The sequence below is a fragment of the Microcebus murinus genome, chromosome 6 (assembly GCF_040939455.1).
Source record: "Microcebus murinus isolate Inina chromosome 6, M.murinus_Inina_mat1.0, whole genome shotgun sequence".
Lineage (NCBI taxonomy): Eukaryota > Metazoa > Chordata > Mammalia > Primates > Cheirogaleidae > Microcebus > Microcebus murinus.
The window spans coordinates 46,980,099-46,995,818 of record NC_134109.1 but is presented as its reverse complement, the minus strand read 5'-3'; the positions used below and the strand labels follow the sequence as shown (position 1 = coordinate 46,995,818).

The following is a 15,720-nucleotide window of genomic DNA, read 5'->3' as shown; positions in this document are numbered from 1 at the left end:
TCTCTGATGTTAGGAAGCAGGTAGTGAGCCACTGAGCTCGGCCACGGCCCTGCTTGTTGGTAGCCATGAACTTGAACTTACTCTGGTCTATAGCTGTTGGGGGACTGGATCTGGCTCTACCAGAAGGTAAGGGCTATAAAACAGCACAGGCCTTGAAGGATCCCATTTTAAAAACCCAATGGGACATCTAGGATGGCTGTAGGAACTACCCTGTCATCTGCCTTGGCAAAGGAAGAGAAAGAAATGCTAGTGAGGCCCACCCTGGAGTCTTGGCGAAGAGCTAGCTGCCTCCTCCATCCACTCCTCTGGGGAACCTGCAATGCACTTAAAGTCTCTCCTATCAGAGATGGCCAGCCTTTCCACATACTTACAAAACACACCTAGAGAGAGAGCTATTTGATACAGAAGTATAACTTTGTGTGTGAAGGCTTATTCACGTGGCTCTAGCCTTTCCCCCCCTCAGAATAGTATAGTCTTCCTAATTCTTCTTTCTTTTTTTTTAAAAATTCAAATATGAACCCTCTCCTCTTTCTACACATTTATATTCTATTTCATATAGCCCCACTCCATGAGTAGTGCAGGAGAGGTACTTATTTTGCAATTTTCAAAGAACAGGAGGTCAGTCCTTATTCCAGTGAACAAGGCTCAGCCTTCCAACTATCATGGCAGGTTTCTCAGATACTGATGGTGACCCCACCACTGCTGGGTAAGAATCCCTCACTGGGGGGCTGGCATCTGCACTCTGACGAAGCTGCCTTGGTGATTCTCTGTGCACCTCCGGTCAAGAACCCTGGCATTAAACAGGCTTCTTGAAGGAAGGAGGGAGGGACCTTGGCTTTGTTCATGTTCTCAGCTCTCAGCACACATCTTGGCATAAAGAAGACCCCCACTGCCTCTCTGAGGCATTACATCCTTAACTTCCGGGACATGCCTGCTACGTGATAGGTGCTCAATAAATATTGAATTATTTGTGGTTTTTATTTTTAACTTGGCTATTAAAAAATTCACAAGTGCTGCTGAAATGTTAAATCCCAACCTCTGCCTAAACCTGGGAAAAGTCAAGTTTTGATCTGACTAACTTGGACACTTGCCTCACTTTTTAAAAATTGGTTAATGGGGCCCTGCTATTTAGATTTAATTTTTTAAAATCCCTGAATTTTAATTAACCATAGTAAACTGGTTTCCTTTAAAAATATAAACTTATAAACTTTAAACTTACTTTACTTACAAACCTACTCACCATGTACAGCTGACTGACTTTTTCTTGACACTTGACATAGGCTTCATAGTCTGCAAAGACTTTAAACCTTTTTTGTGTGATTGGAAGGGGAAGAAAACAATAAAAAGCTTTGTTATCAGATGCATGCTAAGATACCATTTAAAATTCTCTTTTGCTTAATGTCAGGCATGGCTGGTTTACCAAATTCATATTTCTGTTTTTAAGAATTTTAACCAGTCCTCAGCCTTTTATGTTTTCTCCCACATGTAAGAATGCCACATTTGGATGCATTTGATAATTGGGTATATCAGTGGAAGGAGAATACCAGATTTGTGAGTATTATTCTTAAACCTTACTGGTATCATTGGTGGAGAATATCTAACTTTTTTTTCAATCTTAGGTTACCTGATCAGATCACAGATCTATGCTGATCTACAGGAGTGGGTTAGAGTTGGTTTAAGATACTCTTGTGGGAACTCACCTGTCATGATAAAAGAGCATGTTGATGATGTCTTTGAAGAGGTCGGGCTGCTTGGGAGAAAAAAAGCCCTTGTCAATTTGATCAATGACCAACTTCAGCTCTGGAAGTGCCTCATAATATTCTTTTGCCTCGTACCTGCAGGGTAGGGTGTGGGTGATAAGAATAAAGCTCTGTTAGTGTGTGATTAACAACACTCTAGACACTGTGTTGCCTGTGAAAAATGCACTAAGAAATACTAGCATTTTAAAAAGTCATTATACATTTCACTATGGATATAAATGATTTTTGACTAGATCCTGAAGTTCTCCCTCCCCCCCCACCACCACTGCCCATTTGATTCCTTGTAACCAAAGACACTAAGAATAGTAGATAATGAACATTCTAGTCAAAGAGATAGTCTAATGTGGTAGAATATAGCAAGGTCCATTTCCAAACATATTTTATGGCTCTAAACAAGCATTGTGTTAAGTGACCAGTTGCTTTTTGGACCCACAGATTCTCAAAATTTGTTGCTACAGAATGCAATTTACTTCCTAGGATCAGGAAGTACATTCAACATCCTCCAAATATTGTGATTCTTGTGGCTCCTTCGTGGAAAACTCTTTCTTTATTTCTTGCTTGAACTCAGCTCAATAAACCCATTTAGATACTAAGTGGAAAAAGATGTTCCTAAGTGCTTCTGCACATCCCTATCTATTTTCTACCGCATTTTAGTGCATCTCTTTGAGATCTTAAAGGAGCACTAGATCATGGTTTACATTTTAGGCAAATACTTCCAACTAGAAACTGGTTCACCTTTTGATCAAAGTAAAAGTCACAGATATGGAGAGCTGAATAGCTCATTGAGGCCAGCACTGCAATCCCTGATAACAAACAGCAACCACTCCACGTGCCTGTGCCCAAATGCCCTTTTCTTTTACTTGCTGGGTTTACTAACGCTAATCTGTGGACAGCTCCTCATGGGACCTGTTCCGCTCCCACCTCTCATGTGATTCAGCCTCAGTGGGATACCTGCCTGGGCAGGAAGCCCTCTGAGGTCACACACCCTCCTGGGGGTGACCTGCCTAACAAAGAGGAGCTGCTCTCTCACCCTTTCTTGTCCAAAGCAGCCACGTCATCTACTCGCATGCCAAAGATGAACAGGTTCTCTTCCCCGGCTTCCTCTGCCATTTCCACGTTGGCCCCATCCATGGTCCCAATGGTCAGGGCCCCATTTAGCATGAACTTCATATTGCCTGTCCCTGAGGCTTCGGTGCCTGCAGTGGAAATCTGCTCTGACAGGTCTGTGGCTGGGATGACTGCAAGGAAAGCAAGTTAAAATTAGTGACTCTGTCTTGATCTGCTTGTATTGTACAGGAGAATTTATCTAGCCGGGCTGTTTTGATCATTAAAATAATACATGCACATCAAGATAAACATTCAGATGGTTTAGAAGGCAGGCCTTATTCTTTCCCTTTGATTCAGGCAACCATTTTTGTCTTTTATGCTTATACTGATCTTTTCTTGATCTGAAAAAGGTTTTATCTGTTGAGTCTGTGCTATAAATGTTGACACTATATTTCTCTTCTCCTCTTTCTTCTTTCTAGCTTTTATGGTTTTATTTTTATTTCTTCTGCTTTATAATTTTTTTATTTCAAAGTATTAGGTGATACAAGTGTTTTATATAATGCTTAAGTGAGGGTTTTTGGTGTGCTTGTCACCAGAATAATGTTCTTTGTACCCAACAGGTAAGTTTTTATCCCTCACCCCCTCCACCCTCTCACCTTCTTGGTTTCTCGTGTTCTTTTTATCGCTTTATGCTGTCTATACCCTACTTTATAAATTATATTAAAACTTCTCTTTCCTGGCCAGCTCATGCCTGTAATCCTAGCACTGTGGGAGGTTGAGGCAGGAGAACTGCTTGAGATCAGGAGTTTGAGACTGGCCTGACCAACATAGAGAAAACCCATCTCTACAAAAAAATACAAAAATTAGCCAGGTGTGGTGGTGCATGCCTATAGTCCCAACTACTTGGGAGGTTGAGGCAGGAGGATCAATCATTTGAGCCTCATTTGGATTGCCTATACTCTTTCCACTTCTCACTTCCCTCCTTCCAGTTTCTCTACCAAGAAAGAATTGAGGTGTGCCTGGGCTAGACATCAAGTCTCTGACCTTTCAGGCTGATTTGCACACAAATTAGAGATGCTGGAAGGGCCACCTTTAGCTACAAAGGTCAGGACCAGTCTCTGCTTTACTCTGAGAGCTTATTTGTGGATTACAGGTATCTTTATTTGCATCCCTCGGAACCCAGCTCTTTTCTTTTTATGCAGACAGGTCTTAAATAGTTACATCAGGGGACCCAAAACACCACAAAAAGAGAAAGTTTCCTTTCTATCCTTTCAATTTGGGAAATGGGTTAACACACAGTTGGCATCTGCATGTATTAGTGGCACACTGCATGTGTCGAAAATAAGTAAAGATCTCAACGGTAGAGAAAGGGACATTGGCTTTTTGCCCAACTGGCTGTCCCCATGTGGGAAGTTCACGCTTGATCGCAGAGTGCCCATGTGAGGCACATCTAGGCCTCATGCTTTGGCAACCTGATATCTGCCCTCATTTCTTGTTGCAACATGAACCAATGACAGCCCTTCCTCCCATGCAGTGACCAGAGGAATACCTGGGGACTGGGGAATTGGTGTTCTTTTGCAAAACTGGGGCTGGGAACTGAAGACCTTTCCTCTCTTTTGTAGAGCAGGATCTGCACCATGCCAAAACCTCCAGGCTGCCTCTCCAGCACCCAGCTCTCACCCACTGGGGGGAAAATGCACTTACAAATGTAATTCTGTGATACTGACTCCAGGGACATCAATCTCATTGCCATTTGCGTCACTTTAAAAGCTCTTGCCTGAGGCCCTTATTCTGCCCCAAAGTGACACCTTCTATCCTAAACTACAAGCTCCCCAAGGTCAGCCATCCCATTTTCCATTCCATGTAATCTCTAGAATTTGCCTTGGTCCCTGCATATTTTGCAATGAGGACAGTACCTTTTTCAGCAAGAGACACTCTGTAGTTCTCCAAGAAGATGACTTTCAACTTGCTTCCAACCATGGGGTCATTGTTCACCACATCCGCTACGGAGGTGATCAGCTTGATGATCATTTTGGCCATGTGATACCCTGGGGCAGCCTTGGGGAAGAAGGTTGGACACATTGGAAGGCAGCAGCCATGGTGGAGCAGGGAAATGGCAAGAGATTAGAGCCCTCAAGTCCCCACTGAATAGAGTCAACTTACTTTACCACCAATTATAACTGTCCTTGGCACAAATAACTTCTTAGGGTCTTTCTTAATGCCTGAAAAAGATGGAGAAGTGGATGGAACAGAAGACAGTTGACAGCTAGGGTGGCAAGACCTAGGCCGAGACTGCTGCTTCCACCTCCAACGGGGCTTGTCGGTGGCTACAGGGCTGACTCACGGTTGTACATCGTGATCACGTGCAGACAGTTCAAGAGCTGCCGCTTGTACTCATGTATCCTCTTCACCTGGACGTCAAACATGGAGGATGGGTTGATCTTCACCTTGTACTCCTTCTCCAGGAACTGAGAAAACTTCAGCTTATTCTCCTGTTGAGACAGTGCACGGTGCCAGGGCCCTACTGACTTAAAATCATTGGGTGTCTGCCTTTAAAACTAGATAAAAACCCTCAAGGCAAGTGCCGGGGAGGGGAGCCACACCTGGAAGCCTCACCTGCTTCACATTAGCCAATTCCCGGAGAAAGACGTCATCACGCAGAAAGCTGTGCAGCTTCGTCAGCTGGCTCAGGTCTTTCACGTAGTCTTCCCCGATTTTCTTTCAATTTAAGGGAAGAGGTGACTTTAATTCAGGGGTGGGAATCAAGTCCAAATGAGCAGGACGTGGTGAGTGGCGCCCACTCACCTACAAGAGTATAGTTTATGTACCACACAGTACGTAGGATGATTTCACCCAAAGAAGAGGCTATAAATTCTATGTGGGAAGAAGACTTTTGCTAGCATCTTAAATGTAGTTTCAGTGGTATTAAAGTATTAAAACCAGGAAATCTACTTAAAAGAGTAACCAAGAACCCAAGTTCTATTAGGTTGTGTTATTTATAGGAACTTTATTATTGTCTTTTACTAAACAGAGATTCCATCTTCTATCTGGGTGTCATGTGAATACTGTGAGCCCACAACCAGCTACATAATTTGCAGGACCCATTGCTCAGAAATTAAGAATTTCGAGATGGCTACAGCAGGGAATTAAACCCAGCGCGGAGCCCTGTGCAACTGCACAGGCCACTCACTGTGGAGGCTGCCCCTGCTACAGATCAGGCTTGCAAACTGTTAAGTGCACTCGTATGCCTCTTGCATTCTAGTCAGGCCTCCCTCCTCTCAGCACTTCCCAGTTACCTCTGCTATGAGCTCTGCAAGCCCAGGGTTGCAGAGTAAGAGCCAGCGCCTTGGAGTGATCCCATTGGTTTTGTTCTGAAACTTGTCAGGTTCTAGCTCACTGAAGTCCTTGAACCTGGAGATGGAAGAGACACATCACTGAATTTGGCTGACATGGCAGGGTCCTGCACACTGGAGAAAGTTCAGAGTTATATTCAAGAAGCCACATGTAGGCTTAGAAAGATTAAATAAAGGTAGAGGGAGGGGCTGACAGCAGCTATGGCTGTCATTCTGCATGGAAAAATTCCAAATCTAATCACCTCCATCTGACTTCCTGGCACCAACATATATACCAAAATTTTCAGCAGAATAGTTTTTTTTTGTTTTGTTTTGTTTTGTTTTGTTTTGTTTTTTTTTGGCAGGGGCCTCCTAAGTCTAGAATTAGGATGGTTTGGAGATAAAGGCTTTTTTTTTTTTCCTTCCTTCCTCCCTCCCTCCCTTCCTTCCTTCCTTCCTTCCTTCCTTCCTTCCTTCCTTCCTTCCTTCCTTCCTTCCTTCCTTCCTCCCTCCCTTCCTTTCTTTTTTTAAAGAGAAATATTCTCCATATAGAAGAAAATACTTTTAAACATTCCACCAGGGTCTTTTCTCATCCCTAAATGCAACCTTGCAATTACTAGCATCATTCCATTAGCGGATCGGTATCGGACCCACTGCCAGAGTAACGGAGGCTCACACTTTTGTCTTTACGATGTCTGAGTGGATTCTAGCCACGCCGTTCACAGCATGGGAGCCCACAATGCAGAGATGGGCCATGTTGATCTTTTTGCCTCCTTCTTCTTCTATCAGGGACATCCTTCTCATACGGTCGACGTCTTTAGGAAACAGGGCCACGATTCTCTAGCCAAAGGAAGAGAAAGACCTTGCTGGTCACTCAAATTTAAAGCAACACTGGAATTATGCTGTTCACTCCCCAAGCAAAATCTTTGGTAAAATGAATATAAAACTCTGCCATGGAGATGGGCTGACTTATCCCTAGGGAGACACCATTCCTCCATTTCTGCCTTTCAAAAAGTTGTCTCTAACAGAGCCCCACTCAGACTTGAGTACTTCTGATGTATCAATGATTGAAAGATGACTGTGCCTCAACTTTGGTAAGGGGAACACTGTAGCTACCCTTAAAGCCTTGAGACCTCATTCTATAAGGGATAAGAATCTCTTGAAATGACTCACATCTAGATGCTTCTGATTTATCTCATAAATGATTTGCAAATGTCGAGGAAGCAACTTCTCCACCAGGTCCACAGGCCAGCGCTCCAGGGCTTCTGGGAGCACCGTGTGGTTGGTGTAGGCGAAGGTCTTCTGGGTGATCTCCCATGCCTGGGAGAAATGGAGGCGTCAGGTGTACACTCACCACACAGGGCCAACATTTCCTTCATCCTAGACTGTCTGCAACTGGACAACTTTCAGTGTACACAGTCAGATACATTTGTGTTTACCAGGTTCACGAATGGTCTCGGTGTTGGGAATATTTTGGGCGGGGGGGGGGGGGAAGAAAAGCTATTTGTACAACTGTCCTATAAAACTTAAGACAGCATTCTGATAAATCTCTACTATCTTTACATGTATTTTATTTATTAAATACACAAAGGTTGAAAAATAAAAATTTAAGTAACACTCTCAGGAGATAAAAAGTATGTTTAAAATGCTGACTTCTGAAGTTATGGGGATACTTTCAATTAGCTGTCTTCTGAGGTTAGAGAATTTCATTTTGAATCTTCGTAGACACAAAAATGGTAAACACAATATAAGCCTTAATACAGCTACCAATCTGCGTCCCATTAGGAATATATTTATTTATTCATTTTATAGTCTTAATCCTTGTAAAGCACTAAGGATGGAGAAATGTCAGTATTAGGGCAAAATATACTTTTAACTATTGGAAGTTAGCAACAGTAACTTACTTTGAATAACTTTTATAGAAAAGGAGCTTTTGGCAAGGAGCCAAGAAGGTATTCTGGCTAATTAAAGGAAGAAGTCAAACTCTGCAGACCTTGGACCAGGGCAGTTTTTCAATATCCACAAAAATCCTCATCAGCTCAGGGATGGCGAGTGCAGGGTGAGTGTCATTCAGCTGGATGGCCACCTAGTGGGGAAAGGACATCAGCATGATGGTCACTGGTGGCCCAGGGTCTGGCTTCCCCGTCTTCACTCGTGTCTGGGGAAAGCACCAAACAATATGCCCACCTTCTCTGACACGCTTGACACATACTCTTGCTACTCAACCTTTGCAGCATTGAGAGAGAGGCACACACATGTGACAGGCAATGCTGATCCCTCGGTGGGTCCCACCCGAGCCCACAGACTAAATACTTGCCTGATCTGGGAAGGCATCAAACACAGTCTCTGCACTCTTGGTGGGGCCAGACTTGGAGGCTTTGAAGCGTCGGATGACATCTTGCAAGGTGGCAGCCACCACGAAGTATTCCTGCTTCAGTCTGAGCTCCTTCCCTTCAAAAAACTTCCAGCCAGAGAGACCGAATGAAAGGGGTTTGTTCACATTGTGGGTGTGGCCAAAATGTGACCAGTGTCTCCTGCCCTGGGAACTTTTAGGCTAAAGGACAACTGGCGAGAGACGGCAGTTTGAATGCCACAGCACGGGCCTTTGCTCTTTCCTGAAACCCCATTAAAATGGCAGCAAAGGGGTTTTAAAAAGGCGTACAGATGAAGGGTAAAGAAGCTGGGAGAGAGACAACAGCGTTGACCTTTCAAGATGAAAAACATGTGGATAAGTGGTCATGGAGCCATGAGACCCAAGACAGGCAAATCCTGACCTGGAGGTGGAGAAGAGCCAAAATTTTAGGGGTTCCATTTATACATTGGAACCGCTAAAGGCTCAGGAATTGTAGCACCAAGTGCCTTTGGAAGTAGTGATGAAAGTATGGGAAAGGTTAGCTGAGAGCCTGTCTAAAGAGCAGTTCACCTCAGACTTCATCTCCAATTCCCACAGTTGAGCAGTTTCCTTCCCCGACTCAGGCAGAAGCTGGAGTGTATTCTCTGGAGATGGTAAAACCAGGGTCTCTGGACTGGGGGCAGCAGGTACGGTTGAAGACAGGGGTGCCATCCCATATTGAAAATGTAGGGGGGCAGCTAGGTTAATGTTTAAACGCTGAGTGTTGAGACTCTCGGCTGCCTTCTCCCAACCAAATTTCAGAACATAGGCAGTCAGTATAAATTCCACCAGAATTAATTAATTATGACTATTAATGAATCCAATCAGAACTACATCGTACTTCTCAGCAACACTGAAAACTAGAGGACAATAAAAAATCTGAGTGTTCTGTATTCAGGCAAACTATCAATGTGAGGATGGAATAAAGACATTTTCTGATATGTCAGGTCTCAGAAAACTTAGATGAGCACAGCAGTCCTTGGAATCATAGGGAAAGAAGATCCCAAGATGATGGACAGCAGACCCAAAGAGCAGCCAATCCAGGAGAGATCCAGAAGTGACTGTCCCAAATACTGAGTTGGCAGTAAGCTGGGGACTTCTGAGGAGTGTGGCTGACACTGCATCCCTGACATTCCTCCAATGGCTGCGGTCTTATTCCTGGGGGGCAGTGGATTGAGACACACCAGCAGAACCACGACTGGCCAAGCATGCCCTACCTGGCCTTGAGACAGGAGCATGGCCATGCCCAGGTGTGCAGGGTGGAGGTCTTCGGTGCCATGAAGGTGGCTGACACTGCCAAGTTCCCCCCACATGGATTTGTTTGTACACCAGCCCAACTATCTCAATGTCACCAAGACACTGAGCCATCACCCTTTGATTTTATAGATCAGGGGCTGCCCTGTCTTTGCCTGATCCTATAATTAACAAACTGTGGCTTCTATAAAAAAGTGAGTCTTTGGAACAGAGTGTTACTGAAATAAACAAGAGCACATTGGACTGCATATAGAATATCTGGGGCTCTAAACTCCCTAATACTTAAAAGTATAGTCACTGACCTTTGCGTTTCTTGTTTCTTTAGCCTGATAGGAAGATATCAGGGGTTTCCTGGGTCACAGATGATAAAAAACATACTGTGAACAAAAGCTGCCAAGTCTGATGTGGGTCTTAACTTAATATGAGATACTTGATGGGGGCCTTGTCAGGCAACATTAAGTTTGCTTACCTTCTGTCAAGACTAAGTGGCTAACCTTCAATGGAAATATGAATGTCTCCAGCTAAACATGCTTCTAAAAACAGCACTTTCTTCTGGGACTACTAAAAGTGGACATTTAAATGAAGTAAAAGATATTTATCAGGGGAAAAAAAAGACTAAGTTAATGGAATACCTAATGTGCTTGCATATATTGAGAGGAAATTTATACTACTGGTATGGAGTGAAGAATAAAATCAGAAAACAAAGCAAGCAAGCAATAAACAATTATCAATTCAAAGACAGAACATTTTAAAGAAAGGAATAATTGGTAATCACATATATGCACAGATCAGCTGTCTGCAGCATTTTCATAGTTGTAACAATGTCAACACTGATTAAGGAGCTAGTGGAAATTATGATGTAACTGTGTTGAGAGAATTGGGGGTGTAAAGTATGTCTTTGCATGGTGGCGACGAGAGTGTATGTGAGATTGTGAGCTATGTTTTCATCTTCAATGGGGGGGATCCACAAACAATTGCAAAAATAGAAAAAGCAAAGAGTAGCAATAATTATATGTTATTCAGAAATATGGAGGTAAGTATCCAAAAAATCAATTACATGCATGTATAACTTTGATAAAAAGTAAAAGTTTATTTATAGAAAACTATCTGGATTGATACCATAAATTGAACATCTCCAATCTGAAAATCCAAAATCTAAAATGCTCCAAAATCCAAAACTTTTTGAGCGTTGACATGATAACAGAAGTGGAATATTTCACATGTGATCTCATGTGACCGGCTGCAGTAAAAATGCAGTCAAGGCCGGGCACGGTGGCTCACGCCTGTAATCCTAGCACTCTGGGAGGCCAAGGCGGGCGGATTGCTCAAGGTCAGGAGTTCAAAACCATCCTGAGCAAGAGCAAGACCCCGTCTCTACTATAAATAGAAAGAAATTAATTGGCCAACTAATATATATAGAAAAAATCAGTCAGGCATGGTGGCGCATGCCTGTAGTCCCAGCTACTTGGGAGGCTGAGGCAGCAGGATTGCTTGAGCCCAGGAGTTTGAGGTTGTTGTGAGCTAGGCTGACACCACGGCACTCGCTCTAGCCTGGGCAACAGAGTGAGACTCTGTCTCAAAAAAAAAAAAAAAAAAAAAAAAAGGAAAAAGGCAGTCAAAACTTGCTTTTATGTACAGAATTTTTAAAAATATTGTATAAAATTACCTTCAGGCTATGTGTATAATGTATATATGAAACATAAATGACTTTTGTGTTTAGACTTGGGTCCCATCCCCTAAAGCTATCATTAGGTATATGCGAATATTCCAAAATCTGAAACACTCCCGGTCCCAAGCATTTCAGATAAGGGATATTCAACCTGGGCCAATGGGAATTTATAGGTGGTGGAATTAGGAATTCTTGGTACTTTTTTATATTGATTTTTTTTTTCTAATGGTATGTATCATTACAAAAATTATAATGAAGTCATTATTCTAAAAATAATAAAGAGCACTATGAATCCACCCATAATGAATTAAAACATTTAATTGACTCAGGAAAATTTTAAGATCTTAGAAATAAAGAGATTAATTAAACATAATCTTTTACCTCAAGAAGTTCAAATTAGTAGGGAGAGAAGTGTATCCAAGGCTTTAAATATAATGTGATGATTTAAAAAAAAAAGTAAGTTAAGATATATACACAGTACTTTGGAAACCTGAGTAATCAGGTAATTCTTTATATGAGCCCTAAAAGATGAGTAGGGATCTGCCAGATGAACACAGAGGGCCAGGGTATTCCCTGCAGGCAAAGGAGGCTGTGCAAACCGTGGAGGGGGGAGAACAGGGTAAATAATCCTGCACAGCTGAGGCCTGGCTGTTGGGGCAGGATCACAGAAGACGAGTGAGAGGACTGATGACCACATCAATGAAGAACTTAGTAACATACCTAAGATTCTGTACTTCTCTTACAGACGATGAAAAGCCTTTCGAGAGCGTTAAGCAGGGAACAGATATCTCACTAGTTGCAGAGTGGTGACAGGTGCGAGATTCTTGGAAGAGACTAGTGTCTGGATTAGGGCTATGGCCAGGCTTAAGGAAGGGAATGAACTTGTAACTACAGTATAAGACTGATTTATCAACTCACTATTTTTAAAAACAAAACAAAACAAAAACAAAAACAGGATCCTGAGAGCTACGTTTTACTCAACAAAATCTAGTCAGGTTTTTACCCCATGCTAACTTCGTATGTTTTGTCAATTACTGCAGGTGATTATATCCCAATAAAGTTAGGTTTGGTCCTTACTGGAGATAGAAGGACAAATTTCAAGCCCTTTCTGTTTATACAATACTGCAGGCCTGGGTTTGGCTAGGCAGTGCAGTCCCAGACTTGGAAGGATTCTTACTTTGACCATGAAATAGAATAATAACCTTTCGCTTTTGAGTTAGAGATTTACCTGAAATGTTCTGAAGTCATAATCTTTTCCCCAAAGGAAAAATAACATATGCCATTAGGTCCCTGAAAATGCTGCAGCAAATTCACATACTCCTCCTCCCTTCTGAGGGATTTTGGTTTAACACCAAGTAGACATCTGGTCTTTGTGATCACTTATGTCCTGGTCCCCATGATTCTTTTTTTTTCTACCATCTTTGCAAAGCAGAGTACTTGGCTGCTTTTGAGAATACTTTTAAAAAAAAATCATTACAGCCTCAAGGAAATGATTTTACCCACAGAGAAGTTACAGTTATGTATATTTAAACCAACTAAGAATCCAGTTCCAAGTTTGGTATTTGTTTTAAACTAAGCTATTTTTAGAATAAAGTTAGGATAATCACTTACAAGAAAAAGTTTAAAGATATGAGTGGCATAACAAACAGGTGATTGTTCATGGGTCTGCCTCAAGGACTCCACCTAGCCCAGGGCCAGGGGGCCAGAAAGAGCCCTGTCAGCAAGGGGAGAGGCCAGGCAGGAAATCTCCAGGGACTTCTGACTGCAGAAGAAATTTCTATCTATAAAGGAAGTAGTGCTTCTCCCATGATTCACCTCACCTTTTATATGATGTACCAATTCTGACTGTACAAATTTGTACAAATCTGAATTGTACAAATTTGTTTTCCTTACTTGGTTGGTAGGGGAAATCTAGATGATTCTGCACGTGAAGAAAAAAGTCAATTTTAAATATGTGTTTTATAGGGTTACTTAATAGGCTTTTGGGAAATAAATTGTTTCTGTTGCCACTGAGAAAGTAAGCTTGGTCACTCACATTGTCATTGGGATAGAGGACCCGGGAGATGTTCTCAGCCAGGTTTCGGTCCAACACAGCCTGGATGTAGTCTCCAACGTTAACTGAGGAGAATGTTACACAAACAGTAAATCAACAAGCCAGGCATTGTTGCTGGAAGCCCCTTGGTCTCACCTGATGTTTGCTGCATGCCATATGGGATTCCTAAAATTCCTAAAAATCCCAAAGGATTTCAACGAACCTTCATGTTGGGCTTCATTTGAGAGTTTAAAAGGGCTGAAGGATTGTTTTCAAAATATCCAACCTACTTACTCTATACAATGCCTGCTTAGTCACTGAAGAGTTCAGATCAGAAACTCAAAGCTTTTTTTCAAGCTCAATTTGGTTCTAACTGGCGATCAAAAAGATTAAACCCACGCATAAAGAAACCAGGGCTCACGCTGTACTCACAGTCTCTGAGGTTAAAGTCATTCGGTGCCCGAGCAGACCAGAGGCGCATGGTGTTGACAGTGTTATTCATATACCCAGGCACTGGGGTGTCATATGGCAGGGCCAGGACCACCTGTGGGATTAAACAGAAGCAGCTGCTCACTGTTTCCCAAGTGTGATGACATAGGTCGAACAATTGGCTGGGAGTCTGCAATGGAATTCTATTCCCAGCCCCACCACCAACTCAAATTGTGTGGGGCCTAGACCAAGAAGGTCCCAGGGCTGCAGAGGGTATTAGAAGCCATGTGATTCCTTCCCCAACTGGAACCATTTGATGGCTGGAACCATCTAGAATGATGGTCCTTTAGGGCATTTCCATGTTGATTTTCCATGTAACTCTTGCCTTGATATAGATGCAGTAGAAAGGATGATGTCATATTGGTATTAGAAAAAGTTTATCTTTCGTGTTTCAGATCAAGCCATCATTCTACTAATAATAAAATATCATGTGCCAACAAAGTGACAAATATAAATTTGTATTCACCCCCCCCCCCAAAAAAAATTGCAATTAGGATAAGTTTTGTGTAGGTGTTTCAGTGATCTGACTTCAAATATGATGAAAATCAATGGAACAGAAAATTTATGAAAATAGCACATCACATATATTTAAAATGTTATGCTAAATTTTAAAAATTTCCATAAAGAGTTATTTTAGTGATTACTCCAGTGATCTGCCAAATCAGCTGATAATTAGCTGAGTTGGGTCTGAGAGGTAAGCTCTGGAACATGTAGTTCAATCTTTGTGACAGTCACTTAAATAGAGAAGAATGGGAAGATGAACTGTGTTTCACAGTGTATTTAAAATTTTTGGGAGGCTGGGTGTGATATGGTTCATGCCTGTAATCCTAGCACTGTAGGAGGCCAAGGCAGGTGGATCAATTAAGGTCAGGAGTTCGAGACCAGCCTGAGCAAGAGTGAGATTCCATCTCTACTAAAAATAGAAAAAAAACCCCAGCCAGGCAGGAGGCTGAGGCAGGAGGATCGCTTGAGCCCAGGAGTTGGATGTTGCAGTGAGTTATGATGGTGACCCCACTGTACTTTAGCCCAGACAACAGAGTGAGACTCTGTCTCAAGGGGAAAAAAATTATGGGAGAAATGACTCATTTCTATTCCCTGCCTCATCAGATTCAAGGCCTAATGAAGAAGAATGACAGAATAACTGAATTGGAAGATGCTAGATATCATTTAGTCCAGTCCATTCATTTTGGACATTAGGGGGTTGAAGCTGAGAGAAGTGATTTGCCCAAAATCACAGTCATGGTAGGGCTGAAAGCTAAACATGTATCTCTTTCATTTGGCCTGCTAAATAGTCCTTATTGATCACATATACTCAGTCATGCTTTCATGATCACTGTGACTTCAAAGTAATCAATCACCCTTATTTAAATATCTTTCATTAGGAAACAAAGATCCCTGGGGATTTTTAAAGCAAGTTGTGATCAATCAGGGAAAGTCATTTACAGAGTGAGACTGAGTCGGGGTTCAAACAAGATTTTGACCCTCTGACCCTTGCAACATAACTGAGGTGGCCTGGGAAGTGCACAGCTCAGCTCTCCTTCCTGAGAACTTGCTCCCTCAGGGCTCACACCAAGGCGGTGGTCTCTCTGGGATGCTCCAGGTGGCTGGAGAGCTGGGGCCGGACTCCTCTACGGATAGGCTGTGGTCTGGGGCCCCATGGGTCTGGCCACTCGCTCAGAGCTTCTTTGCAGTCCGATGCTCTCCCTGACAGTCTGTTCCCCTTCTCCCTTCACAGGTGGCGTACC

At 42.6% G+C, this 15,720-nt stretch overlaps 1 protein-coding gene across 2 annotated transcripts in view; it reads right to left on the bottom strand.

Annotated features, from left to right (window-relative positions):
- The window catches only part of PYGL (glycogen phosphorylase L), a 37,560-nt gene that overhangs the window by 1,425 nt on the left and 20,415 nt on the right, over positions 1 to 15,720 (bottom strand). For both annotated transcript variants that reach the window (XM_012757991.2, XM_076004037.1), the window contains exons 6-19: positions 13,919 to 14,030; positions 13,490 to 13,572; positions 8,457 to 8,600; positions 8,133 to 8,225; positions 7,313 to 7,459; positions 6,816 to 6,979; positions 6,104 to 6,218; positions 5,424 to 5,525; positions 5,152 to 5,299; positions 4,971 to 5,029; positions 4,724 to 4,865; positions 2,791 to 2,998; positions 1,701 to 1,835; positions 1,241 to 1,307 (exon numbers count right to left, since the gene is read on the bottom strand). In XM_012757991.2, the coding sequence (XP_012613445.1) occupies positions 1,241 to 1,307; positions 1,701 to 1,835; positions 2,791 to 2,998; positions 4,724 to 4,865; positions 4,971 to 5,029; positions 5,152 to 5,299; positions 5,424 to 5,525; positions 6,104 to 6,218; positions 6,816 to 6,979; positions 7,313 to 7,459; positions 8,133 to 8,225; positions 8,457 to 8,600; positions 13,490 to 13,572; positions 13,919 to 14,030 (1,719 nt within the window). The remainder of the gene's footprint in view (positions 1 to 1,240; positions 1,308 to 1,700; positions 1,836 to 2,790; positions 2,999 to 4,723; positions 4,866 to 4,970; positions 5,030 to 5,151; positions 5,300 to 5,423; positions 5,526 to 6,103; positions 6,219 to 6,815; positions 6,980 to 7,312; positions 7,460 to 8,132; positions 8,226 to 8,456; positions 8,601 to 13,489; positions 13,573 to 13,918; positions 14,031 to 15,720) is intronic.